The sequence below is a fragment of the Melospiza georgiana genome, chromosome 9 (assembly GCF_028018845.1).
Source record: "Melospiza georgiana isolate bMelGeo1 chromosome 9, bMelGeo1.pri, whole genome shotgun sequence".
Taxonomy (NCBI): domain Eukaryota; kingdom Metazoa; phylum Chordata; class Aves; order Passeriformes; family Passerellidae; genus Melospiza; species Melospiza georgiana.
The window spans coordinates 31,655,813-31,683,776 of NC_080438.1; the positions used below are offsets into that span (position 1 = coordinate 31,655,813).

General features: G+C 46.0%; 1 protein-coding gene across 1 annotated transcript; it reads left to right on the plus strand.

Annotated features, from left to right (window-relative positions):
* The first annotated feature begins 1,886 nt into the window (after window positions 1-1,886).
* TNNI3K (TNNI3 interacting kinase) lies at window positions 1,887-27,813 on the plus strand. Its single transcript, XM_058030640.1, has 25 exons — window positions 1,887-1,926; window positions 2,499-2,607; window positions 3,942-4,027; window positions 6,045-6,142; window positions 6,579-6,689; window positions 10,214-10,312; window positions 10,608-10,746; window positions 12,671-12,815; window positions 12,904-13,008; window positions 13,551-13,645; window positions 14,233-14,382; window positions 14,921-15,007; window positions 15,396-15,452; window positions 16,469-16,561; window positions 16,647-16,704; window positions 16,818-17,012; window positions 17,351-17,455; window positions 21,309-21,361; window positions 21,530-21,582; window positions 22,733-22,865; window positions 23,700-23,809; window positions 25,344-25,403; window positions 25,628-25,797; window positions 27,460-27,539; window positions 27,661-27,813. Exons 1-25 carry the CDS (start codon window positions 1,887-1,889, stop codon window positions 27,729-27,731), a joined length of 2,502 nt encoding a protein of 833 aa, XP_057886623.1. The 3' UTR covers window positions 27,732-27,813.
* The last annotated feature ends 151 nt before the right edge of the window (window positions 27,814-27,964 follow it).

The window sequence follows — 27,964 nt, forward strand, 5'->3', positions numbered from 1 at the left end:
GTCTGATCCTCACAGTTTCCCAGATGGGTGCAACGTTCATATATCCTCTAGATCATTGCCTGGCTCCATCTATCCTGAAATGCAATTCGGGCTGGTACAATCTCAAACAAACTCAAGATGAGCTTTTAATGATTTTTTTCATGTCAGCTTTCTTTATTCAATTAGTTTTGCTGTGTAGTGCAATAATAGGGCTCATAATGAACATGATTGCAATGATTTCCCTGAATGCCTTGAGCAGGCGCCGTGATCAGCAGAGGTTTAGCCCTGCTGTCTGTGCTATCCTGAGACCTGAGAGGGGGTATTTCAGTGACCTTTGGTGCAGGAAACTGAAACCTGAGAAATTGGGCGCTTAACAAAGAGCACAAGGGAGGGCAGCTGAAATAAAAATGAGCAGCTGAGAAGAATCTGTGCCAGAAGGATTTGGGGAGCTGACGAGAGGAAGTAAGCTCCAAGGATCAGTTGGATCTGCAGAGCGATGTTCGTGCCTTGTCAGGGTGCTTTTGCTCGAGCTCACAAGTTCCAGCCTCCTCTCGTTCCCAAACCTCTGATGTAAGAGCTTTGTTTTTTGCTCTCTGCACTTGAGCCCCCGTGCAAAGACCTCTCTAATGTTGTGGAGCAAAAATAACAGCGCAGTGCTGCTGTGCACTCCGTTCATCTGCTGCCAGGGGGGAGCCACTGCAAACACCTGCTCCCTTACAAGGGCCAGGGTTCCTCCGCTGTCTTCTTCAAAACATGTGTTTTCTTTTAGCGCCCTTTTCATTACCTGGGACATACCTTAATGTCACCATAACGGCAATGAAATTTATAGGAGCAGCTTACAGCTTCCTCAAGTAAATTATAGATGTGGATAGTGTTAATTGTGGGTGTGTTCTGATTATTTGAAATAAAGATCATTTCAAAAGACTTACTCCTGTAAGCCCTCCCTGCGAAGGACATTTGAAACCTCAGCTCTCCCAGTTGTTTGGAGACTGGATGTGGGAATCAGTTGCCAGGCTGGTGCCTTTGTGCAAATCATTGGTCAAATATCACAGGATACACCGAGACAGCAGTTCAGACTCTTCAGACAAAGATCCTTGGGTTCATATGTAAGTTTCTGCAAGTAAAGGGACAGGCTGGTAGTGCCAGGAGTTCAAACTCTTCTGAAATAGATCCTTGGATCGGTGTGTAAGTTTGTGCAGGTACAGGCACAGGCTGGCAATGCCAGCAAGGTTGTTACAGCGGGCTGCAGCGTGTGGGAGGATTTAGAGATGTGTGTTCTGTTAACTTGTCTGCTTGCCTGAAATCCTTCACTGCTATGAGAACTCACACACAGAACAGCTGCCAAGGTCAATCACCTCACTTTAAATGCATAAATATATCGATATAAATATTTATGTGTGTATATTTGCATTTCACTTTGAATTCTATATTGCCCTTCCTGAGTGCCATCCCCAGATGCTCCCAGTGCCACCCCCTGTGCCAGGGGGTTGTGAGGGGCAATCATCCCTGGCCTCTCTGAGCTGGGCACCCCTGCACTCCTTGGGGATCCTCACACAACACCTGGGATTCAGGTGCTCAAATTCCCTTTTCTCTACAAAATCAGCAGCAAGCTGCCAAATTACCACTTCCAACTAGTTGTAAGTGCTCCGCAGTTGAAGGCAAGTGTTTGTGTGGGAATGAACTGGGGATTTTAAGCAAGCTCAGTGGGTGTTTGTATGACTTTAGCCCAGTGGACAGCACAGGCTGTTTCGCTCCATGCTATTGTTGCATGACATTCCTCTTGGCACAACGTTTATTTTTAGCCAGAGACTATCACAAGTATTTTTCAGCAGGACTGTCACTGCCCCTGAACAGGGAATCATATTACTGCAAGAACTTTGCTGAAACAAAGAAGATAAATTGGACAAATGGGAAATTATAAATCTAGACCAACCCAGACTTGCACGGGTAACTAATGTCACTTTTTTACAGGCAGTGTGCCATCCATCCATCAGAAAGGAGCAAATGGTATTTCAGGAGATAACTCATTCCTGGTTTACTCTTGAGTTCAAGGCTCAGGTATTGTTCTTGACTTAACCCAGATACAGGCTGTGAAAGAAGACAAAAAAGCCAAAAAAACTACTAAACTAAATTTATTTGGGGCAATAATATAAGATCATAATAATTTGTATACTATGTTGATTTAACTCATATTTCATGAGAAAAACCTTTAAGTCTCTAACCTTTTTCTGCTGTGTGTCTGTTGAGGAAAAAAGAGCTAACAAATGCAACCTGAACTTTAAGTTTTCTCTTGAATATTATTTAATATTAAAATACATATGCACTGTATCTGAAATCCTTGTATATGGTTCTATATTGGCTGCAGTAGGAACAGTTTAATAGCTGTAATATTTTAAACTTTATTAGAAATATATGTGAAACTGTACAATTGGACGTTTAAAAATCCAGTGTTTTGGTTACTGCGACATTGTTATTTCTTTGCTTTGAAGTGTTTTATCAGTCTGGAGTTTTTGTTGTAGATGAATGGAAGAAGAAAGTCAGTGAATCCTATGCCACAGTCACGGAGCGCTTGGAGGACGACCTGCAAATCAAGGAAAAGGAGCTGGCAGAGTTAAAGCATGTTTTCAGGTAAAATATTCTGTGAATCTGTTTATTGATTTATTTAAAATGACTATTTGTTATCAAACAGTGTTTCCAGTTTCAGGTGTTTTATATGGACAGAGTTTCTCCTGTGTGGAATGCATGTTCCTTATGTCTATTTTTGGGAATATGTCATCACAGTGCTGGCTAGAGCCCCACAGCAGAGTACCAAAATTAGTGGCTGCTGATTATTAATGCCAATATTTTACAACACACACTTATATACTTTTGTAAAATAGTTAGCTCTAGTACAATGTCTGATTTTGCTGTGTACTTTTCAGTTTTGCTGGTGTGTTTCTGCAGACGGGAATATTGCTGAAGTGTACCACTGTGAGCAAACACAAAAGCAGTGGATTCAAAGTTAGGATGGGACTGGTTTTCTCATGACAGCACATGCTCACACTCAGGCTCACCCAGCTGAGTAACACAGACCTGTTCGTTACCTGCAAAGCTCCAGTGCAGCCAGCTCCCAGCTCACAGACTGGAAAGGAGCTGAGAAAAGTATTGAAACTTCTTTTTTATTGTAACCTTGTTAAATATCTGTAATGGTTGCTCCTCCCTCAGGGTGGGTTTATTGTTACACAAATCCGAGTGTTCTGCAAACTCAGGGTCGTGGGTATGCTGATACTGGATGGAAACTTCTATGGGCAGGCCAAAATTGAGATTCTCCAAAGCAATATTAACTGTAGGTGTATTTTGTTTTCAACAAATATAATTACTTAGAGTGTCTGATGGATCACTAACAAATTGGTCTGTGCTGAAGGAAACCCACAAGGCTCAATGACAAAAGCTAAAATGTCCAAGTACTGTCTCATTTCACAACCTGTAAGCAAGCACAGTGATCACTGCCCCTGTCATTTCATCTGTGGAGTATAAACCCACTTTTTGATAGGCTTTTCCTGGTTATTCGTTTCATTTAGCAAGATGGCCCCTGCTATATGCATGTCCTACTCACCATTTTAAAATCAATACACATATTTTTAAAATACATCATACTTATTATTACATTAATATAGACGTGTAGATTATATGGATTGTTTATATTTTTAAAGAGTCTTTCTTCTGATTTCCCCTAATTTAGATAAATTTAGAATGTATATATTGTGATTGCATAGCCAGATTTCTCAGAAAGCAATAAATCTGGACCACTCAACATGATAGTAATAAAGTATTTCTAGATTTACAGACTGTACCCTGGGTATAAATTCAACCTCGCATCTCAGAAAAAATTGCATTGAGATTTCTCTTTTAAATGTTTCCCGCATGCAAGAGGCTGTGCTGAAAGATGAAAGAAATACTCATCTGTGAAATCCCTTTTTCAGCTCTGATGAAGCCTTCTGCAAAGTGAACCTGAATTACCGCACGGAGAGCGGGCTCTCGCTGCTGCACCTGTGCTGCGTCTGTGGGGGTACGTGTGGGGCACGGCACCCTGCCGCAGCGCGGGTCTGCCATGGCTGGGCCCTCAGGGAAAGCCTCAGCTGCATGTGTGGGGTAGGTGTGGGGGGCAGCACCCTGCCCCAGCGCGGGTCTGCCATGGCTGGGCCCTCAGGGAAAGCCTCAGCTGCATGTGTGGGGTAGGTGTGGGGCACAGCACCGTGCCCCAGCGCAGGTCTGCCATGGCTGGCAGAGGCCTGGGCTCTCAGGGAAAGCCTCAGCTGCATGTGTGGGGTACGTGTGGGGCACGGCACCCTGCCCCAGCGCGGGTCTGCCATGGCTGGGCCCTCAGGGAAAGCCTCAGCTGCATGTGTGGGGTAGGTGTGGGGCACAGCACCCTGCCCCAGCGTGGGTCCGTTCTGGCTGGCAGAGGCCTGGGCCCTCAGGGACAGCCTCAGCTGCATGTGTGGGATAGGTGTGGGGCACGGCACCCTGCCCCAGCGCGGGTCTGCCATGGCTGGCAGAGGCCTGGGCTCTCAGGGAAAGCCTCAGCAGCGCATGTGGGGTAGGTGTGGGGCACGGCACCCTGCCCCAGCGCGGGTCTGCCATGGCTGGCAGAGGCCTGGCCCTCAGGGAAAGCCTCAGCGGGAGCAGCAGCTCCCAGCAGGGCTCTGAGCTGCCCTGCCCGAGGCTTCAGTGGAGCCCCACAAGGGCTGATCCTTCTGTCTGACCAAGGCTCTGTGCATGATGCAGCATGATCCACTGCAGGTGTTCAGCTCATCCTAAATTGCTTCTGATTGATCAATCCAAACCCATCGCAGAGCATTTCTGGCTCCACATTTCTGTCCTGGCTCGGGCTGCAGGACAGGAACCTTGTTGTAGCGGCACTTTGTGGTACTTACACCACCAACTTTTCTACCGTAATGAAAATATCTGTATTTCATTTCACACTGATTAAAAGAAGAATTACTGAAATGCTCTACTGAGAAGCATCAGCGGATAGGGCTTTTCCAGATAGCACATCAGAATACACGAGGGAGGAGGGCAAGATGTGTTCTGGGATGCTCATACAAACATACTAATGGTGGGATTTTCCACTTGGATCCACACAGCTGCTCTGTTATCCACAAAAAAGTCATTAGTTCATGTACTTGCTTTGCTCTTGTTATACAATTTTCAGCAGATATTGGCTGAGAGAGGCAGAGACTTTTACTCTGAGGTTTCAGCTCTGCAAAGTACTGACATGCATAAATGATTTTATCAATCTTAGTTAGATGTTCACCATGAGGAACAACCTGATCCTGCACTACTGAAAAATGAGTGGATCTTTACTTGTCATTTTTAAGTGCAAGATCCTATCCAAAGATGGCATCAATATATGGGAACCTCAGTGCAGATGGGGTAGCTGAGAGGAAGTTTAGGAAAACACACACTTACCGTTAGTTCTGTGAACACTCAGAGAAGGGTAGAGCTGCTAGATCTGACATTGTCCTTAGCTATTGTCACAAATGCTCAAAAGGCAGATGAATTTATTGAATTTATGTATTTATTCACAGTGTGTCAGAAAGGTCAGAGCAAAGCTCCTGGCCTGGACCACATTAATGGAGCCACATTAGCACTGCCCAAAATGACTGTCCTTGTGAGGATGTCCTGTGTAGGGAGAGCAGTGCTCCAGTTCTGAGATGGCAAAGGAGCTCAGTGACAGGGGAACCAGAGGTTCCAGAAGCACCTTCTGGCTCATGGAGCTCTCTGCAGCCTGCTCTGCATGCTAAAGGAGGAGTTGGCTTCTCTAGAAGCTCAGCTACCCTTACCAAACCCTCATTAAAGTGTGAACAGTGAGCTGGTATATGGCCAGACCCGCAGTTGTCCCAGCCAATGAGGTATTTCCATCAATCTCATCATTCTAAAGTTTCAAAATATATATTTTATTACTTGCCTCAGGTCAGCAGTCAAGATATCTATTTCTCTGCTTTCAAACTCACACAGGAGCTTCTTGCCTCATCTGCATGTTCTTTCCTGTAACTGTCTTTTCTCCACTTTTCTCTCTAAAGGCAACAAATCCCACATCAGAACCCTCATGCTAAAAGGGCTGCGCCCGTCCAGACTAACGAGAAATGGATTTACAGCTCTGCACTTGGCAGCTTATAAGGTAAATTATTTTAAATGGAATTGATGACGGGAAATCAGAACTGAGCAACTGATTTGTCTGAACTGTCCAGATGAGCTCTCTAGTCATTATTTCTGGTGAAAATGTAAGTTTCACATCTGTGGTGCATAGAGAAATGCCCTTTAATGAGCCCATGCACAGAAATCAGCGTGTGCTTTTGCAGCGTCATTCGTGCAACTCCAGTGCAACATCCAGTGCAGCTGGAGACAGAGGAGTTGTCCAGTGCCACCATAAAATCAGGACAGAGAGTTTTTTAACAGCCAGGCCTCAGTATAGAGAAGAGAGAGGCCTGGCGCTGGGCAGAGCTGCCCGCACTCAGCCCCTGCGCTGCGGCTGCTCCCTCTCCATCACAGCCAGGGCTGGGCTGCTCGCTGCAGAGCCTGTCCCAGGAATGATGTGGGTTCATCCTGGCCTGCAGGACAACGCAGAGCTGCTGACGGCGCTGCTGCACGGCGGGGCTGACATCCAGCAGGTCGGGTACGGGGCGCTGACAGCGCTGCACGTCGCCGCCATCGCCGGCCACCACAAGGTACGTGTCCCTGGGCTCTGCGGGACTCAGGTGAGTGCTGGCCTTGGCAGGTCGTTCTGGTTTGCTGTCTTTCAAAACAGAATTCAGAACTGCTTAAGTGCAGCTGGATTTTGTTTAATTTTTTCTGCGTTTTGGGAATATCGTATCTGTGCATGTGTTTTTACACTGAGCAAACATGCACAAAAGGACGCAGGTCAAAGGTTGGACTTGATAGGTCTTGGAGGTCTTTTCCAATCTTGATGATTCTTTGATTGTGATAGTTCAGTGCAGAATGATGGTGGAGCTGTTAACCTGAGCCCTGACTCTGGGATGGTCCCATTCACAGGTATTTACTGTCTCCTTTGTGGACAGTACAAATCAGATCTCCTCTGAGCACTCTGGGGTTTCAAGCAATTTCTAAAACATCTGGGCCTTCTGCCCTAAATGTCAAAGGCAGACCTGCTGTTGCTCCCTTGTCCTGAGCTCCTGCTGAGGTTATGGGCAAGTTTAGGGTGCTCACAACCCAACAATATTAACTCAATAAGAAATAAACTGTTAGTAGTATTGAAAAGTTTCTTATTTCTTCCTTTGGAATGATCAGCTCTGTATCTGAAGCATCTCCATAAATTGAGTGGGACTCTATATGTATATATATATAAACTCATTTGGTTCATCTGCTGCTCAGGGAACCAAGGATTCGTGGTCCGAGTTCTTGCTTTCCTTCTTTACATAGCTGTGAGTTTTTGAGTCGGCTTAGAAGTTCCTCTGCCAGATAAAGTAGCTTGTTTTGTCCACAATTTCATTAATATTCATGGAAACATGGAATAATTTTTTCAAACCACGTTATAAGGGTGAGTTTTTACCTCTTGTCCTTTTCCAAAAGACAAAATCCTTATGTCTGTCTCATGGGGTTTTTGTTGGCTCCTTCCAACCTTCAGAGCAGCTTAATTAATTGTCTTTGAAGTGAGGATCATTAACTTGAGTGATCAAAAAAGTTCTGAATAAACCTTTTGTAAGAGAATTTCAAGAAAAATTGCAAAGTAAGACTATTGTGCAAGTTGTTTAAGTATTGTTTTGAAATAACATTTGGTTGTGCAAGGAGAGGGAAGCATTAGTTCCCCTTGTTCTCCAGGCTGTGCTGGTGTGAACCCCTCTGGGATGCTGCGGCTGCGTTAGACCAGCCCACCCAGCTGCTTTCTCTGCAGCTTGGGAACGTCCCCTGGGTTACAAGCTTCACCTTCACTCACCGTCAGTCTCCTGAGGATAAAAATCTTTGGTTTTTTTCCTACTTAGTTTCTGAAGTATTTCTATCCCTCCAGCATAGCCTCCTGCTTGTGATGCCTATGACAGCTTTCAGTGCTTTCTAAGACTCCTTTCTTCTCTCCGAGAAAGATATCTTGTCTGGGAGACTATCAAGCCTGTCTCTGTACCCCTCTCATCATTTACACTTGAGTGGAGTTTGCTTAGTACAGCGCACAGAATTCTATTTATCAGGGGATCACAAAGCAGCAGGCACGGGTGCCATTGCTACAGCCTGGAAAATGTGTCAAAACCCATCTAGTTTTATGTTCATCATCAGGGATGGATCCACATCACTCAACACAGTTTTTTCACCTTGAAGATCCACCTTGAAAGCTTCTAGATGAATCTAAATTTTGAATTCCAGCTCCCAAAGAGTTTGAGGAGAATAAGGAGTTATTAATTGGAGTTATTCACATCCCTGAATGTGTTACAGCCTCACACTTCATGGCTAAATTAAAATCAGGCTAATCCAAAGACATTTCAGTTATATTAATGTAAAAGCTACGGGCCCAAACATCTCTTTTCAGAGACAACAGCTACAACTTCAGGTTTTTTTCATGGTAGTTTGCTGGAAAATGTCTTAGTAGACTAAGCATTTGAAAGCCACCAAACCATTAAATCCCTGGCTGGCTGGCTGTGTGTTCCCACCTCTGGCTCACCAAGATACTGAAAATTGGCCAGACACAGGAAACACAGTGGAGAGAATCAGCTGTGTTAGCTCAATAATGGAGTGTGTTCTTTATTTAGCAGCTGAGCATATTCCCACCCATCCCCTGAGTGCCTGTTGCTGAGCTGATAGAACAGCCAGCAGAAAGATCTCAGGGGATCTCTCTTCAGATTTTTGTTATGTAGTCAAATGCTTTTTTGAAACCAGCAGCAAAACATATGTGACATTTGGCAAGGGAAATTCTGACTGTATGTGAAGGGGGCGAGGGGATCACAACGAGAGTGATGCAGCACTGAGGGCATTCCAGGGAGGATGCAGAACCCCACACTTGGCAATAATCACACCTGGCCCTGCAGTGCTGCCTCTGGGGGAAATCATAGCTGATGCCATGGAAAAATGGTTAAAAATAATGGGAAATGGATACATTTACATTTGTCAGGGCACACACTTTGTGCAGAAAATATCTTCAGGCCTTCCTATGAAAAAAGAATAATTGTAACTGTGTAAAGAAGCAATCCCTGTACACTGATGTTGCCTGGGAAGAGTTTGTGTTCTCAGAGCCCTCGAGAGTTGCATGGGCTGGACTGACTGTCCTTGTTGTTGCATGTTTTATGTGATTTGGGGGTCTCAGCTGAGCGAGCAGGTGACAGAGGTGCACGGTGACACCTGGCACTGGCTGTCCATGGGCAGGCACTGGTGTGAGCAGCACAGTGCAGGATGGCCCCTGCCCCATCCTTGGTAGCCCCTCAGCCCCAGCTCTTTACCCTGTCCTGACTCATGGTTCTGTGTCCGTCATCATCATGACATTCAAATCTTTGCACTCATCAAACTGGTATGCAGAATTTCTGAAGCAATCCCCAGCCCAAGCCCTCTGTGTGCCCAAGGACTGCCTTGTGCTTCAGGAAAACCCCCTCAGGCTTCAATGTAGAACCCAAAGTGGTTTCATTCAGCCTTCTATTTTGGCAGCTATGCAGCAAGGCATTTCCTGAGAGTTCATAGCTTTCAAAAAAACATGGGCCTCCTGAAGGACCAAAAAAAAAAAAAAATTTGAAAGAAAGCACTTAGGGTTATTTATTGAAGCCAAAGAGCTCTTATGTTCTAAAATACAAAGAAATCTTTCCATGTTTGAGGATTTACCTTCACACATTTAAATTTAAAAGGATCTTTCATTTTGTATGACTTTTTCACTTCTAAAAACTCTGGTATGTTTACAGCTCTTTGTTCATAATGGCTAGAAGAAAATTAAAGGTTGTTTGAGACAGCCAGACAGCCATTTCTGCGTCTCTTACTTAATAAATCAGTTTTTTTAGTGGCACGCCGATTTTCAGGCTCATTTATAAAGCATCAGTGACATTCAGTGTTCAGTTCAAGTACTGTAAGCGAATCACTTTTACATGCTCTGCACCTTTCTAACCCGTTTGTTTGGGGCTGTTTGACATGTTTTAAATGGGAGGCGTGAGGTCTCACAGTCCTGTTTCTCCAGCTGAGCACACGCAGTGCATGCACGGAGCATTGCGGTGGGCCCGTGGCACACCCCGCAGTGCTGGTGCTGGGCAGTGCTGCTGTTTTCTTGCAGGCCGTGGACATGCTGCTGCAGCACGGCGCCTACGTGAACGTGCAGGACGCCGTGTTCTTCACGCCGCTGCACATCGCCGCCTACTACGGCCACGAGCAGGTACCGGGCCTCAGCCCTGCCCCGGGCACTCTGAGTCTGCTCCTCTCTTGTGCTGCTTGGGCTGTGTCCATTCACCACAGGGAATGTTTCTCACAATTAATGTGTGCTTGCTTTTGAGAACTTTAATATTTTTATAGACATGTAACTTGAAAATGAGTTTCCTATTGAATCTCTTCTCCCTGTTTTAACTTTACAGAGATGCCTATGTATTGTATCACCCAATGCACTGTTGTATCTGGTTTCCTCAAGGTTTTATTTCATGTGATATTTTAATCAACCCTAATTAATTATTTAGGTAACCCACCTCTTACTGAAGTTTGGAGCCGATGTGAATGCGAGTGGTGAAGTTGGGGACAGACCTCTCCACCTGGCTGCTGCCAAAGGCTTTCTCAACATCACAAAGCTTTTGATGGAAGAGGGAAGCAAAGCAGATGGTAAGAAAACATATTTAAAAATCCTCTGTAACACTGTCTTTTCTAGACGGAGTCCTAGCTTCCTAACACATACTCTTTGTATGTGTGTCTGTGTATCATCTTTGGACAACTGAAACAAGAAAACAGCAGTTGGAAAGCATTCCTTGGTTAAGCATGCTGGTTTGTCATCTCACGTTTACTCTATTTTCAGTAATAAGTTAGAGGTAAAAAACAGGGGCAAAAAACAAACTTAAGATTAATATACAGAGGTGGCTCATTATTTAGACATTGATTCAGGTAGGGAACATGTGGCCATGTGGTGGGGATCTGTAGTCAAAGTGACGCAAATGCACAGAGAACTAGTGAACGCAGTGTAGGAGAAGGATTTAAAGTCAAAATTATGCTGCAAGTAATTTAAAATAATTCATACGGAAGTCAAAATTCCACAGAGCCTGTTTACAAGGGCCTGGAGTGCCAGGACAAGGGGAATGGCTTCACACTGGCAGAGGGCAGGGTTAGATTAAACACAGGGACAAATCCCTCCTTGTGAGGGTGGGCAGCCCTGGCACAGGTGCCCAGAGCAGCTGTGGCTGCCCCTGGATCCCTGGAGGTGTCCACACCAGGCTGGACACTGGGGCTGGAGCACCTGGGGCAGTGGGAGGCATCCCTGCCCACAGGGAGGGACCTGAAAGATCAGGGTCCCTTCTAACCCAGGCCATTCTACGATTCTGTGAAATACTGAGCAAATTCCAAATTATTTAAAGATTAATGTCTTACCCTCAGAGTAAGAGAAATGTTTTTTGGGACGTAGCAGTACATTGCTTGGAAATGTACTGCTCGTTAATACATCAATTTACCATGTTCTCTGGGAGTCCTGCCTGCAATCACACATCCTCCTCCTGCAATAAAAATGCATGGAGGGAAGCAGCACAGTCAGGTCTGTGCGTGCTGTTTTCAGAAGTGAGCTCAGGGTGTTTCAGCCTCCATGTGTATGCACTGGGCTGAAATAATTACAATAAATGGGGGGAAAAAGAGACGTTCTCTCATCATGACAAGGCAGTGGGAGGTTTGCCCTCTGTTAGAGAGTTTATTCCAAAAGGAAAGAATCTGGGGCACCATTTCAGGTCCTTTTCTTTAAACTCAAAATCTTCTGCATAGAAAAAAAGAAAAGGGAGACTGGAAGCTGGAAGCCTTTTGCTCTTAAAGTAGCACACTTTGAAACTTGCTGTAAATGCAGCAGCAGAGGAAAAGTCTTTAGTGCCCAGGAATGAAAGGAACTGGGGAACGAACCTGAATAAATTTGGCACTGTTCAGTGCAGACCAGTAATTGGGGTCACAAATTTGAACTGTTTCTTTTAACGCAATGTGAGCCCAAACCCGCAGCAATTGCCCATCCCATAAGCAGGCAGAAGGCTCCCTGGCATGGGGAGCTCCATGGCAGCTGGCAGGCTCCAGCACTCCCATCTGCAGATCAAGGATCCCCCAGGGACCCTCTATGCAACTGCCCTTGGACTGTTTTGCTACGACTGGTACGTGCCAGCAGTTCTATGCTGCCTGGACGTTCCCTGTTCTGTTGATGTTGTTATTGTCTTACTTTTGCTTCAAAATTGCTGTTTCTAAAGGTCATTTATAACTCATGATTCCTTCATGGAAAGCTTTGTCAAAAGACTCAATAAGTTTGCAGCTGGAAGAAAGCAGTCATGCCCCAAGTTCAGAAAATCACCTTGACAGTGCACTGCAGGTGGCACAGAGCAATGTGGGTTTGATATCCAAAAGATCACAGAAATTTCAATTTTGAACAAATGCACCCACAAATATTGTTCCAGGAGGTTTCAAAATGCATAGACACAACACATAAAATTCTACTAAACATCCCAAACCACCCCAGATACACTGTGTTAAGGATAAAATCCTTTCTGTGGTCTTTCTCTTGGTGAACCGGCAGTGAATGCTCAGGACAACGAAGATCATGTGCCTCTGCACTTCTGCTCTCGATTTGGGCACCATGATATTGTCAAGTTCTTACTGCAGAGCAGCTTCGAGGTGCAGCCCCACGTGGTGAACATCTATGGAGACACACCTCTACACCTGTGAGTGCCCTGGAGCAGCTGCTGGGCAGGTTTGGGGCTCTTGGGAAGGCTGCTCTGGCTAACTCCTCTGTACTGGCTTCCTCTTCAGTGCCTGCTACAATGGGAAGTTTGAAGTTGTCAAGGAAATAATTCAGCTCTCAGGAACAGAAAGTCTCACTAAAGAAAATATATTCAGTGAAACAGCTTTCCACAGGTGAGGTGTTCAAATGCCAATGTCAGTAGAGCTTCACTTACACACGCGTGCAGCACAACACCCAAAATTACAAATGTGTCACAACACCCAAAATTACAGGTGTCTCACAACACCCAAAGTTACAGATGTCTCCCCACACCCAAAGTTACAATGTCTCCCCACACCCAGGTGAGAGACAGAGCAAGCAGGGAGCTACACAGGGAGGGTGAGTTTGTGTCATGAGATACATGACAGGGTATGAAGCAAGAGGCACAACAAGGCAGTGAAAATCAGATTCACCAACACCTGATTGGACAGTGGTTCCTCTCCTTGTCCAGTCTGAACAGACTGTTTGCACAACTATGCAAAATTAGGTGATTCAACAATAATTAGAATGTTTCTGAAACAATAAAAATGAATATGCTCTGGTGGATTAATCATGCATTTGCACATTTCTAATGATCCTTTATTACTGCATTTTTATTTCTTTGCAATTCTTTTTTGCCTACCCAAAGTACTTCTTTTATGGACTATGGAACTCACCACTCCCTTTACTTCTGCAGCGCTTGCACCTATGGAAAGAACATAGAACTTGTCAAGTTTCTTCTTGACCAGAATGTTGTAAGCATCAATCATCAGGGGAGAGATGGGCACACAGGTAACATCTCCATACTTACTGGGTGTGAGGGTATATACCAGCCCCACAATATTGGGAAGCCATGCACCACCAGGATTTCCAGCACCCCAGTACCTTTCAGGCAGAGCACAGCTTTCTTGAAATATTTTTACTGGAGGCATAGAAGTGATAAGACTTCAATGAGGATGTATCAGGCTCATTGGGGTGTATATGAGTAACAAAACCTGGTGTAAACTGTTCCTCCCATATTAAGGCTTCTAAGTAGTGTTACAGATCATTCTGCAAAGAGATAGGCTTCTGGAATGTAGTGTCTGAAGGGCTGCACACCTTCCTGTCCCCGCTACACAGAGCTGCCTTTGTTTCCTCTTGCTTTTTCTCGTATACAGAGTCGTTAAATGGGGTTTGCAGGTGGCAAAGTGGTGGCACATTGTGCAGAGGCAATAGATTAGTTCTTGCAACCTTAATGTTTAATTTTCACCTCTTGCCTCAGGTATTTTTTGACAACATATTTATTTATCAAGGAGATCAATTTGCACTTTACAGTTGTTGCTGCAGTCCCATTGCTGTGTTCTGACAGCTGTGCTCCCCACGCTTCTCTGATGTTGCAGGATTGCACTGTGCTTGCTACCATGGCCACATTCGCCTTGTGCAGTTCCTGCTGGATAACGGAGCTGATATGAATCTTGTAGCTTGTGATCCCAGCAGGTCCAGTGGAGAAAAGGATGAGCAGACCTGTTTGATGTGGGCTTATGAGAAAGGTATTTCAATTCTCCAGTTTCTGCTGCAAAACCCACAGAAGCTGTGCAGGAAGGAGAGGGCAGCATGGGAAGGAGATAACACTGAAAAAAACCTGCCAATGTCTGCAGACAGAGCTCCCACCACCTGCTCCCCAGGCACTGGCTCAAAGGGTTATAAACACCAGCTCTTCAATTGTCATCTCAGATCTCTGCTACACATTAGTTTAATCCAGCACAAACTCAAGAAGAGTTCACTGAAGACTATATATTGTCAGTTTCCATTGCAGAATTCCTGCAGTAGGGTTTTCCTTTGCCATATCTTACATTTTCAGAGTAAGTGGACTCAAGAAAATAATGTGCTTGTTTTTACTGCCAGAAATTTCCCATATTTCTACAATGAAGAATCGCAGTAAATTTAGATTAGCATCACCATGTCTTTGCATATTTTGTAGTCACATTTTATGGTTTTTTTTGATCCCTTGATTTTGTATAAATTAATATTTTTTTAAAAAGTCTTTTGAGTTACCAGCAAATCCTTGTATTTCACTTTCCCTCCTAGGTCATGATGCAATTGTGACCCTCCTGAAGCATTACAAGAGACCTCAGGATGAATCCCCCTGCAATGAATACTCCCAGCCTGGAGGAGGTATGGGCTGAGCAATCATTTTATTCAAGGGGCCTGACCCAAAGACTGCTGAAATCTCTGGAAGTGCTCCACCAATGTCAGAGAGCTTTGGGTCAGTCCTGTCCAGCACAAATAAAATCACAGTCATGAGACTCAGCACTTTCTGGCCATACTCAGATTCCTTTCGAGGCTGCAGCCATCCAGCACCCCAGTCTGCTGTGCTTGGTATAGTGAGGAAAATGAACTGTATCCCAGCCCAAGCCAGCTCCCATCAGATGTGTTGGTGTGTTCATCTGAATTCTCACCCTTTATTTTTAATTCTTTCTGGCATCATTGACTCATTAATTTATCAGCACCATCACTTATGTTGTCGTTGAACTCCATAATTTCCCTCTGTTCTTTATTTCAGACGGTTCCTACGTGTCAGTGCCATCCCCCCTAGGGAAGATTAAAAGCATGACAAAAGGTATTTGCAATGGCAGATTGGGAAAACGTGAACTTTTGTGGTCCTTTGATCCAATGTGTTTGTCAGCCTGAGCATCCTACACAGGATTCATTATTCCTGGACTTTCTGTGGTACATTGTTCTATTTCCCTGGGGTAATTTTAGGAACATACTTAGCTTTGTTACTCAGTATAATGACAATTCCTGTATTTGTCCTGTTTTCATTAATTTTTAAAATATATATATATATTTCTTTTTATTTCTTTGAGGAAAGGCTGTGATGTGAAATAGCACTAATGAAATACCCATTTCTCCATGAATGCAAAGTATCATTTAAATCACACCATAGAATGCCTGAATTATCCTTATAAGAAAATTTCTGTCCAAAAATAATTTGTGTGGCTCTGAAAAAAATACAGCTGAAACATTCAGATAAATATTTTAAGATATTTTAATATAGTTCCTCTTTTTTTTTTTTTGTGGTACTTTCAATTTTCCACTTTAAATGTTCACTCTGAATGTCATCAAATCCTTGCATCCTTCACATAGCAGCATCAAAATGCTCTGTTTAGAAATATTCTGATAAACTTTATAATAATAAACTAAAAATTTCAACAAGAGAAAGACATTTGACAACAAAATTCAGTTGCACAGTTTAGATTACACATGTCACCAAGAGCTAGTTGGCTCTGGAAAAGCATCCCCAGCAGCAGCAATGGGCACTGGCTGCACAGAAAGAAGGGATGAATTCTCCATGTAAGGAATTCTGCACTACCATCCCATGGTTCAGGCAGAGTTTGGGGACGTGGGGCAGTGCTCATGGCTGGCAGGTGCTAAAGCCAGCAGGGCCCAAGGCAGCCTGTGGCATTGCAAGGATGTGTCTGTCACTGGGCTTTGCTGTAACAGGGAGCAGGATTGGCAGTCAATTTACAGGGAAAAATCAGCTTTCCCAGGGCAAGAGCTCTGAATTTCAGTGCTTTTACGCTTGGTCCTCCCCCTGGCCATGTTTTACAAACGGAATGGGTGTTTCTCTTGCAGAAAAGGCTGATGTCCTCCTCCTCCGTGCCGGTTTGCCATCACACTTCCACCTGCAGCTCTCTGAGATTGAGTTCCATGAGATCATCGGCTCAGGTACCAGAAGTGAAAAGGCATTCACTTTAAATGTTCCGTGTTCATAACAAACATATTTGAGCTTATTTATTTTAAACTATTTTAGGGTCTTTTGGAAAAGTCTATAAGGGACGATGTAGAAATAAAATTGTTGCAATCAAACGGTAAGTTTGTCATGCTTTTCCATCCTGCTTGGTCAGTCACCTAGTTTGAAGCCTTTCAAAAGCCCATACTGTATGATACCTTTGCCTTCTGCTTCCTCTCATGTCACTCCAAGCTACCGAGCCAACACCTACTGCTCCAAGTCTGATGTGGACATGTTCTGCCGCGAGGTTTCCATCCTCTGCCGGCTGAACCACCCCTGTGTCATCCAGTTCGTGGGAGCCTGCCTGGATGACCCCAGCCAGTTTGCCATTGTCACCCAGTACATCTCGGGGGGATCACTCTTCTCCCTGCTCCACGAGCAGAAGAGGTATTGCCCTCATCCACCAGCGGGCCTGCTTACAGAATTTGGAACAGCAGGGAATCCAAGCTCATGTAAATATCCATTTCAGCATAGGACAACAGGGAAAAGAACACCCTAGAAAATGTTGAGCTTTGGTTCAGTTTATTGGGTGTGCAAGGTAAACGGATAAGTCTTCACAAACTTGTTGTTGTCATTATTTTACAGTATATAGATTTACTTTACATACATTATGTAACATTATTTTGTATGTAAAACAGTTTTAAATGTTGCACGATTTACAGATCAGAATAATTTTCAACTGTCTATTAACTTCAAGTAATCTTTTATTTTTTTACAAAATACAGAATTCTTGATCTGCAGTCTAAATTAATCATTGCTGTAGATGTGGCCAAAGGCATGGAATACCTCCACAATCTCACACAGCCCATCATACATCGGGATCTGAACAGGTCAGTTTCTGTCTCTAACCTAAAAATTTAGACAACGTGAAGGCTCAAAGCCCCAGGGACACTGTGCAGTGTCCTGCAACCCCAGTGTCTCGTTAGCACTCAGTTGAAAATAATCTCAGGGGTTTTATACAAACCTGTACAAGTCACAATAGCTGAACTGTGGTTGTCCTGGAAGGCTGCAGTAGCTGGCAGTGTTTTCCTGCATCTGTTTGTTTTCCTGAATCTCTGTTTTCCAGTGCTGAGTTTCAGCCTAACACCGTCTGTCAAAGGGCACTTGGTCACATTCCCTCATCACTTCCTCTTCATCCCTTTGCTTTGTCTCTTTTGTGTAAATATTTTCCCCCAGTCACTGAGTTGGTGTGTTTCTCGGTTTGCTGAGCTCGTTTGTTACAGCTAGCTAACAGCAAGCAGCTCTGATTGCTGCCCCTGGGAGCTGGGATCTTGCATGGCACTGGGCACTCCTCCATCTCCTTGGTGGTGTCCCAGTGGGAGCACTGAGGCCTCGGTGTCTGCAGGGAAAAGCCTGTTCTTTCTGTTCTAGCTATGGGAACAGTCCTGTGCATGTTGCAGCAACAGGGGATGAAATACCTGAGCTGCACTGATTGCAGGATTGGAGGAAAATGACCCTTTGCTAAAGCCAAAACATGGTCCTTTGCTCTCGAGGGCTGACAGAGCTCTAGGCAGGCTGGAATGGCATCTGCACTGTGCTTTGAGCCTCCTTCACATACCTGCATCCCTGCCCAGTGCTTCCAGGCCACAAACCTGTGCTGTTCCAAGGGACAGCCTTGCTCCTGGGGCAGTGGCACGAGCCAAGAGCCCCATGGCTGACTCTGCAGCCTGTGGAACTGCTCTAGGGGAGCCAAGGCTCAGACCTCACAGTGCAGCCCCATGCCTTGGTGGCTCTGAGGAGAACAATTCTGCATTGCAGGATTTTAGATAATTATTTCCTCCAAAGAAAACCCAAACCAGTACCTTCCTAGAGAGCCAGAAAGCCCCACAGCAGCCATATAGATCATATTTGTAAGGGTCAGAAGATAATGTGCCCTGGGGTTGTTGGTGCCATTCATGTGTGCTGCTGAGAGAACTCAACTTCTGAAAGTTTAGTGCAAGAGCAGGAGTCATGTTTGCAGCATGAGTCCCAGCCAACCCCCAGGCACAATTACCAGATGAAAATCTTTGCAACAGCTTAAGAGAAAGACTAAGAGTGAAATTCTGTGTTAAGTTTTGCCAGTGGCTTCACAGGAGCCTCATATTTTTTACCTTAAATTTTCGCATAACTCATAACCACCTTTGTGAATTCTGAAATCTAATGCACTGCATATAATGCATTAAATAAACCTGCAATATGGCTTGACAGAATAGAGAGGAAAATTAATCTTTCATGTCTCTACCCTGGAAAAGGGGTTATCCTTCCATTTGAAGAATAATTGGGAGTTTTATTTTGCTTTTCAGTTCTGACAGCCATCAGAAACGGTGGCATGCATCAACTTATTTCCACTTACACCATGGTGAGGGATGGCAGCCACGATGATTATAGCACTTTAATAAAAGAGACCATTTTATTATCCATTTAATTTAAGCCATAACAGCTGAACATGGCTGGAGGAAGCCTTTGAGCAACTGACCTGCTTTTGATGACTCTAACTATCTGTGAACACTTCTGAGAGCTGCTTGGTGAGGGAGATGAAAGAGAGGATGGCAGCCTGGTGTAATGAGGATGGAGTCTGCGACTCCTCTTTGTTGAAATATCCCTTGTGAAATCTTAAAATATCCATTGCTTTTCATTACACCCACAGCATGTTAAAGGCAGAAGGATCTTTTAATGGCCCGAATCCCTGTGAAAGGGACATGCTGAGCCTGTCACTTGCCATGGGAGAGAGAGGCCTCCGTGCCTGGCAGACCCAGCACCACGTCCTTTCACAAAGCCAGGATGATTGCACACTCCTCGTTCTTATCTCGTTTTCTTCCTTCCATGGTTTCATGATGAGAACAATGCCTGCTCTCACCACTGCAATCCCTGTGTGACCTTAACAGAAGACAATTAATTTCTGATTCTGCTGAACTCAGTCTTCTGCCAGCTCAGTTCAGCTTGGATTTTTCTTGCTGTATTTCTCAAAAACACAAGCTTAAGAATTTCCTGTGTCATCTGAGGTTTTCAAATTTTCAAGTGCCACTGAGGCAATAACAGCATTTTTAAGATGTACCTTCCAAGCCTTATATCTGTGGGGTGTATTTTTTACTTTAAAAAAGAAAAATCAGTAACTGTAGTGCTTCCTGGAGGTAGCAGACTGACAAAGCCCTCCCAGAGCCTGCTTCCTGCTCTCAGATATGCCCATCAATGCACTCAGCACCAAGATGAGCATTTCAGCACTGTTGCTCAGATCCTGGCCCAGGGGAGGTTCAGGTTGGGCATCAGGGAGAATTGCATTACTGACAGGGTGGCCAGGCATTGGAAGAGGCTGCCCAGGGCAGTAGTGTATTTCCCATCCCTGGAGATGTCCAAGGAACAGCTGGACGTGGCACTCCGTGCTCTGGGCTGGGGCAAGGTGGGGATTGGTCACAGGTTGGACTCTGTGATCTTGGGGATCTTGGAGACTTCTTTTCCAGTCTCAAAGATTCTGTGGTTCTATGAAAGGCTGATGCATGCCATGAGGAGAAAGGGAATTTCAGTTTATTTCTCTGCTTCTCCACAAAAACTGTCAGCCTAGGTCTTCATTATGTCTTGACTTGTCAAGTTGGATTTATTCAGGTCTACACAATCCTGGAATAGATTGAAGTTGAAGCTAGGGCTCAGTGCAGTTTATTCACATCGAGACATGGTGATATTTTTTGTCCCTGCTGACAGAGGCCAAATTTGAGCAAAGACCACAGCAAAGTCTGTAGCTTTGTATGGCTTGTGTACCTGCACCTACCTTGGGGCACAGCCTTCAAGAGTCTCTCTAGTTCAGCCTTGTGTTTGATTCATATTTTCATTTGGCATATGGTGTGGGTCTCAAAACAATTCCACGTGTCATACTAAAATCATGTCAATATTTTGATGGAAAGTACGTGTGAGAGCTAAAATCAGATCAAAGATAAATCAAGAGAGTCATGGTTACAATTTTATGGTTAAATTTATCATCCCAAGGGTTGGATTTAGGTGAAGGTGAAAATCTTGAAGACAGTGATTTGTGGGAGCTGCTTGAGAGAGCTTAAATTTTTTTCTGTCCTAAGACTGTTATCTGGTAAAATTTGTGTTCCTCACTTGACTGTTCTTGTTTGTATCCGCAGCTCTAATATAAGCAAGTTGTGCTTTTTGTTGAGACCATCAATATTACTTCCATTTTCCCTCCTCATGTAAACTCTTGCCAACTTTTTCATTTCTGTTTTTCATACACTTTTCACTCTTCTGAATTTTCTTGGCTCAGTCAGCATTTGATAAATATCCTGAGAGCACTGTTGTGTCCACATTCCTTATGTTGTGATTTGCTCAGCCCTTCCACAGCCCTGTGCCATGAAGGTGTATTGACTGGGGCAGGGAAATCTTCATCCCCAGAGGTACTGGAAACCTGTGACCTAGCTAAAGCAGCTTGTGGGTCTTTCTCCAAGTTTCCATTTTGTTTGAAACCCTGAGTTTTTGTTGCTGATTTCTAAAAGTCTCTCTGGATTTGTTGCATACAAGTCAGTCAAAGGTTGGCTTGCCCTCTTGGGGTAATGTGTACTTTCTAACAGTAAATATGAGGCATACCTATAGACATTTAGCTATCTGAGGAGGTGATTTGAGCTCAAATGTTTAGCTAGGACCCAAAAACTATAGCATTTTCACCGTCTTTAAGATGCTATCAAACAATTACCTATGTTTTTTTTTCCCCAGTCACAATATTCTCCTGTATGAGGATGGTCATGCAGTAGTTGCTGATTTTGGAGGTAAGGAGTTTTTATGAAACACTTATAAATTAACCCAAATTCTCTAAAAGTAAACATGTGCTTTCTGAGGGGGCACATGGAAATCCCTGTGGAATTGCACTTAAGGTAGGAGTTTTGTATAGTAAGTGTATTGGCCTGAGAGTAATTCTTTTTCTTGCTCTGTTTCAGAATCTCGATTTCTACAATCCCTGGATGAAGACAACATGACAAAACAACCTGGGGTTTGTTTCTTGCTTTGTTCCACATAATTAATATCAAATAGGCAGGCAAACACAGTTTAGGAGAAGAAGACGTTGGAAATACCTTTATTGGAATAGGTGGACAGGTGTAGTATTAAATCTCTCTCAATGTTTCTCTGTCTTGATTTTATTTTTTTCCTCTGTCTTCAATAACAGAGATGAGGGAATATATAACATCTGCTGCAGAAAACAATGCTTTATAAGGCTATCTTTGGAGCTCTGTTGCTCCAATTCCTTACTAAAGAGTTATTTTTAATCCACTCTTCCCTACTCACATGCTGTTGGCAGGTGGTTCCTTTTTCTAACAGCTACTCAGCACTGGTTCCCTTATTTCACAGTTCTTTTCTTCACAGCAGCCTGCTGCTCACAGTCAGATTTACAAGACAGCTGTTCTCTTCGTGGGTTTGCGTCCAGATGTGTGCTGTGTGTCACTCCATGGCCAGGAATGTTCACATTATCCCAGCTGTTAACGTGGGCCGGGGTGGGTGGTGGCGTGGAATGAGGGGGCAGTGCCAGAGGATGGTGGTGCTGCCCCAGGCCTTGGCAAGCAGCTCGTTAACACTCAGGAGTGGCCCTCACTGCGTGGTGGAGGGTAGGGAGCACAAGGACTCTAAAAATCCACCCTGAACCCATCGCCCCAGAGAGAGATGAGTTGCTTGTGAAGCAGCCTCAGAACTGGGGGTCTGCAGGGAGCAGCAAGACCCCATGAGAGCAGGCTCCAGTCCAATGCAGCTATTGCCAGCTTTTACTTCTGCCAGCTGGAGCAGTGGTTAATTCCCATTAAATGGCATGTGTGCATATATCTCTCAGACCGTGTGATGTGGTCTCTGGACCTTGAGCCTGAGGTTCTGCTTTTATTCTCACCCTACTGTGATGTTTTAAGAAACATCTATGGCTCTATGGACCTGAGACAGCCCCAAGCTAATGCAGGTGCATATCATGCACTGTAACACACTGACTGGATCCTGCAAGCCAGGTGAAAGCTTTTCCTGGCAGATTACCAATTATTTTATGGAATGTTGGAGGCAGGAAATATGGAAACAAAGGAAAACAAGCATACAAATACAGGAATAGGTGCTTGTTTGAGGAGGCAAACACTGCTAATGTGTGATTGCTGTTTCCTGGTGTGCAGAACCTGCGCTGGATGGCCCCTGAGGTGTTCACCCAGTGCACAAGGTACACCATCAAAGCCGATGTCTTCAGCTACGCTCTGTGCCTCTGGGAGCTGTTAACGGGGGAAATTCCCTTTGCTCACCTGAAACCAGGTAACATGCTCAATGAATTAATGTTTTAAATTTCGCTAAAGTCGAGAAGTAGCTGCACTGTGTAATTTTTAACCCATACCATACTGAAGTGTGCTATTAAGTGCTGAGATACGGCATTTGGTGAAGAGCACAGAACTATCCTATCTAGGTCTAGGACTAGCAACAAGACACTGACTACAGAGTGTCTGTCTCTCACATGAATATTGGGATTGCAGAGCCATTCTCTGGTACATCTCCTTGGTGTGTCTCAGGACAGCCTCCACAAACCAGGGGTAAAGGGGAGTGTACAACACCAGAGCAACATTTCCAGGGCTGCCCTTTGCACTCGTGAGATTCTGCCCCCTGGGTGTCTGACAAGAGCTGTTAGGGGACATGAGTGCTGCAGGACAAGGTCAGAGCCAGCATGGGAAAGGAGGGAGGGTTCAGCCCCTGTGTCAGTGAGACCCTCACTGCTGTCTGACCTGTGACAGAGGTGGGCCTGGGGCCATGGCATGGGCATCCCAGTCTGCTCTTGGTCCGATGGAAAAAGCCTCCTTTAACCTCCAGCCAGCCTTTATTCGTTGGTTGGACGGCTCAGCAGAAGGTTTCCACACCTGCTGGGTGTCTCAGTGGTGGGCAGGGGTGTTCCTGGGGTTGGTGTGACTGCAGGGCTGTGTCTCAGCAGTGGGCAGGGCTGTTCCTGGGGTGACCCCAGGTGCTGATGATTGTCTCAGCGGTGGGCAGGGGTGTTCCTGGGGTTGGTGTGACTGCAGGGCTGTGTCTCAGCGGTGGGCAGGGCTGTTCCTGGGGTGACCCCAGGTGCTGATGGTTGTTGTCTCTGGCTGTCCCGTGCAGCGGCAGCAGCAGCAGACATGGCTTATCACCATATCCGCCCCCCCATCGGCTACTCCATCCCCAAGCCCATCTCTGCCTTGCTGATAAGGGGCTGGAACGCCTGTCCTGAGGTGAGTGTCCCCAGCAGAGGGAAAATGGGCACTTAGCTCTGGCTGATGCCCCCAAAATCACAGTTTCTGTGGGAAGGGTCACTGCAGAAAGCCCCCAAGCAGGTAATGGGGTGTGTCAGGAAATACAGGAGAGTTGGTGAATTGAGGAGGAAAGTAAATTAACACTTAGCCTTTCAACAAAACTTAATTAATCACGTAATGCTGATTATGACTTGAGCTGTTACAGAATGAGTAGAAAATTCCTTGCCGCTCTCAGATTTTTGTAAGCAGTGGTTAATGACAGCATGTAACACACATTCATTTTAAATTCATTAATAAGATGTCATATTAAAGTGCTGACTTAGGCGGGCACTGAGATGGGTACAGTCCCTGTGTCTTGTCACCATTCCCACAGCCAGTCAGCCCCTGTAAGGAGACACCATCTTTTCAGAGTCCCAGTACAGTTTGTTGCCCATTTGTGACTCCAATGTCACTTCATCTTTAGAGCTTCAGGACAGAACTATAAAACTATTGATGGTTCAATCAGCCCATGGATCGCCAGAACTTTGCACAAGATGTGATCAAAAACTTGCCAAAATTATCTTTATTAAGGGTTTTTTGCTACCGTTCTTTATTAGGCTCTATTTTGCTTTACTAAAAGTGTTTTGCTACCATTTGTTATGGAAAAATGGTGAGTTTTGGGGCTCAACGAGTGTTCTCAAGTAAAATCCCCCACTGGTCCCCAAAGGTCTGCTCAGTTTAAAGGAAAGAAAGGGAGTGGGGGTTTTGCTGGATGGCCATGACATGCCTCCAAGTTAGAAAATGTATCCTTTTATTTATCTTTCATTTCATTCAAGGCTCATCCCAGCTGAAAACTAGTTCCCATGTGCCATGTCCCTGTTTCTATTTATCAGGTAGTTGAACATCTGTTTCGCAGAATCTTTTGACAGCAGCTGTTTCCAAAGGCAAACTGGTGATTAGAAGATTAGCAGCATCTCCTGAGAAGTCTTTTTCATTGGCTAATTGGATTTGTGAGCTTTAATTAGAGCTAGAGAATTTGCCATAAGGCCTAGGGCTGAGCTCTGTAAAGAAGTAAACATTTAGTTTTATTAAGTGCAACTCTCATGGACAAGGGAGGGAGGAGGATGGCCACACAGACAGGCTGGCCAGGAACTCATCCACTGCTCATCTCTGCTGTTGCTGTGTCTGAAGTCCTGTTCATGGCCAGAGAGAAAGTCAACCTAAAGAGCAGAGCCAATAATTTATTGATAGTTTTTTTGTGATCTAGTCATCATTAGCTCAAATCTAATTGTTACAGAAAGAGAGATCAATTGCAGTTAAAGTTCATATGCACACACGTCTTCATGTTGTAGCTCAGCACTGAACTTGCAGATTTCATCAGATTCCCAAACAGACTGACAGCTATGCCATGAAATTCAGAGGGGGGAAATGATGGGGACTGTGGCTCATCCCTTCCCTGTGTGTCAATCTAATGCCATCAGATTTGTCCCATTCCATTTTTAACCCAGCTCTGGTTTTCCTGCTGTGTTCACAGGGGAGACCAGAGTTTTCAGAAGTTGTCACAAAGTTAGAGGAGTGCCTGTGCAATATTGAGGTAAGGACCTGGCTGCCAGCAGGGGAGGTCTGTGTGTGTGCAAGCGGATGGGAGTGCCCGTGGGCACAGGGACAGTGGCAGCAGCCGGGGACAGCGGTGGCTTTGGAGCGGCTGCAAAAGTCCAGGGAAAAGTGGGATGTGACTTATGAGAGAGATGAGGAAGGACTTGTAAATATGCCATAATGGTACCTTTATTTTTTTTATTTTTTTTTTTTTAAATCCAGTTAATGTCTCCAGCCTCCAGCAACAGCAGCGGGTCCCTGTCTCCCTCGTCCTCCTCGGACTGCCTGGTGGCCCGGGGTGGCCCTGGCCGCAGCCACGTGGCCGCGCTGCGCACCCGCTTCGAGCTGGAGTACGCCGTGAACGCGCGGGCCTGCGCCGCCTGGGCACAGGGGTGGGTATGGAACACCCTGCCTGGGCATGGGGTGGGTACAGAACACCCTGCCGGGGCATGGGGTGGGTATGGAACACCCTGCTTGGGCATGGGGTGGGTACAGAACACCCTGCCTGGGCACAGGGATGGGTACAGAACACCCTGCCTGGGCACAGGGGTGGGTACGGAACCAACACTCGGGCTGCCTGGGCGTGGGGTGGGTATGGAACCAACACCCGGGCTGCTCACGGGGTGGGTACGGAACACCCTGCCTGGGCACAGGAGTGGGTACGGAACGCCCTGCCTGGGCATGGGGTGGGTATGGAACACCCTGCCTGGGCACAGGGGTGGGTACGGAACACCCTGCCTGGGCACAGGAGTGGGTACGGAACGCCCTGCCTGGGCATGGGGTGGGTATGGAACACCCTGCCTGGGCACAGGGGTGGGTACAGAACACCCTGCCTGGGCACAGGGATGGGTACAGAACACCCTGCCTGGGCATGGGGTGGGTATGGAACACCCTGCCTGGGCATGGGGTGGGTATGGAACACCCTGCCTGGGCACAGGGATGGGTACAGAACACCCTGCCTGGGCATGGGGTGGGTATGGAACACCCTGCCTGGGCATGGGGTGGGTATGGAACACCCTGCCTGGGCACAGGGGTGGGTACGGAACCAACACACGGGCTGCCTGGGCACAGGGGTGGGTACGGAACCAACACCCGGGCTGCCTGGGCATGGGGTGGGTATGGAACCAACACCCGGGCTGCCTGGGCACAGGGGTGGGTATGAGCCACCGCGCCCTTCAGGTTCCCCTGACATGACTGAAGGACAGAAGCAGGCTGTGCTGCTGGGAGGTGGCGTGGCAGGAGGGGAGAGCACTGGACCTGTGCCATCAGCTTGTCCATCCCAGAGCGCAGGCTCCATTGGGAGAGCAGCGGGGGAAGGTGAAAGTGTCCTTGCTGAGAAGGGAAGGGGCAGGTGGACAGACAGAAAGACAGAATCCAGAGCCTTGCAGCAGCTACAGAGGCAGGAGACAACTATGTAAGGAAGAGCCTGACAGAGGTTTGTGGCAGTCAGCATTGCTGGGACTGGTTCTATCAGGGTACATCCTAAAAGCTGGATATCACTCATTTCATGACTACAGAACAGTAAGAATGCCTGATATTTTTAAGGTAGGGACACACATGGGATCTACATTATTGTACCATTAAGAACTGGTTTCAAGGGCAAGCATAGCAACTCCCATCTCTAGGATCAGCGATGAACCACATGTTAGCAGGATAGTGGGTTTTGTCCATGACTGGAAGATAATTCCACTATCTTCTTTGCCTGAGAAATGTATTTGCAAGAACCTTATGGCAGTGACACATAAAATACATGTCAATGACCCCGGATTGATGCCTGGAATTGTTTCCAAGATGGCAATCCAGAGACAGTTGTGAAGCCCCAAATGGAGTATTTGAGGGCAGTTACTCTGAGAAGGTAACTGTGTGTAAGTAAGCCCTGGGGGCCACGGTCTCACTTCATGACTTATTCTTGCTTTTTGTTTACTGCACTGCTGTGGCCAGGCCCCACGCTGATGTCTCATGGTCTTTCCTTCCACTCTGGAAAAAAAGTGCTCGTGGTCTGGAGATGTGCCATCATCAGTCTTACAAACTGACGCCTCGTGTTTAAATTGCAGCAGTGGGCAGCCCCCTTCTCAGGGCCTGTCTCTGGATGACATGAGAAGGACCTTCCAGTACCCAGCCGTGGACAAGAACGGTGAGCTGCTGCAGAGCGCTCCCCGCGCTGCCAGGGCACGGGCCAGGCTGCTGTGCTGGCACTGCGGGGCAGGGCTGGGGAGCGCTCCGTGCCAGCTGCAGGGACCCTCTCTGCTCTGCAGGCTACGTGTCGGACCCCTTGAGCACCATGAGGTTCCACTCCTGCAGCAGCAGCTTGGAGGACGGCAGCTGAGGGAGGGAGCGCCCGCCTGCCCCCGCCCGGCATCACCGCGGAGCCCTGAGTGTCACGCTGCCATCCCTGGGCTGAACAGCTTTGGTGTTGATGACAAATGTCCCTGTCCCGCATTCTGCTTTTGCGCTCCCTCAGCTGACCACCCCCTGCCCTGCAGCACCACCTCTGACCCTGGGGCATTGAAAAAGAGAAGAGAGGCAGGGCAGCAGAAGTTGAACTCTTCCTCTAGAAGC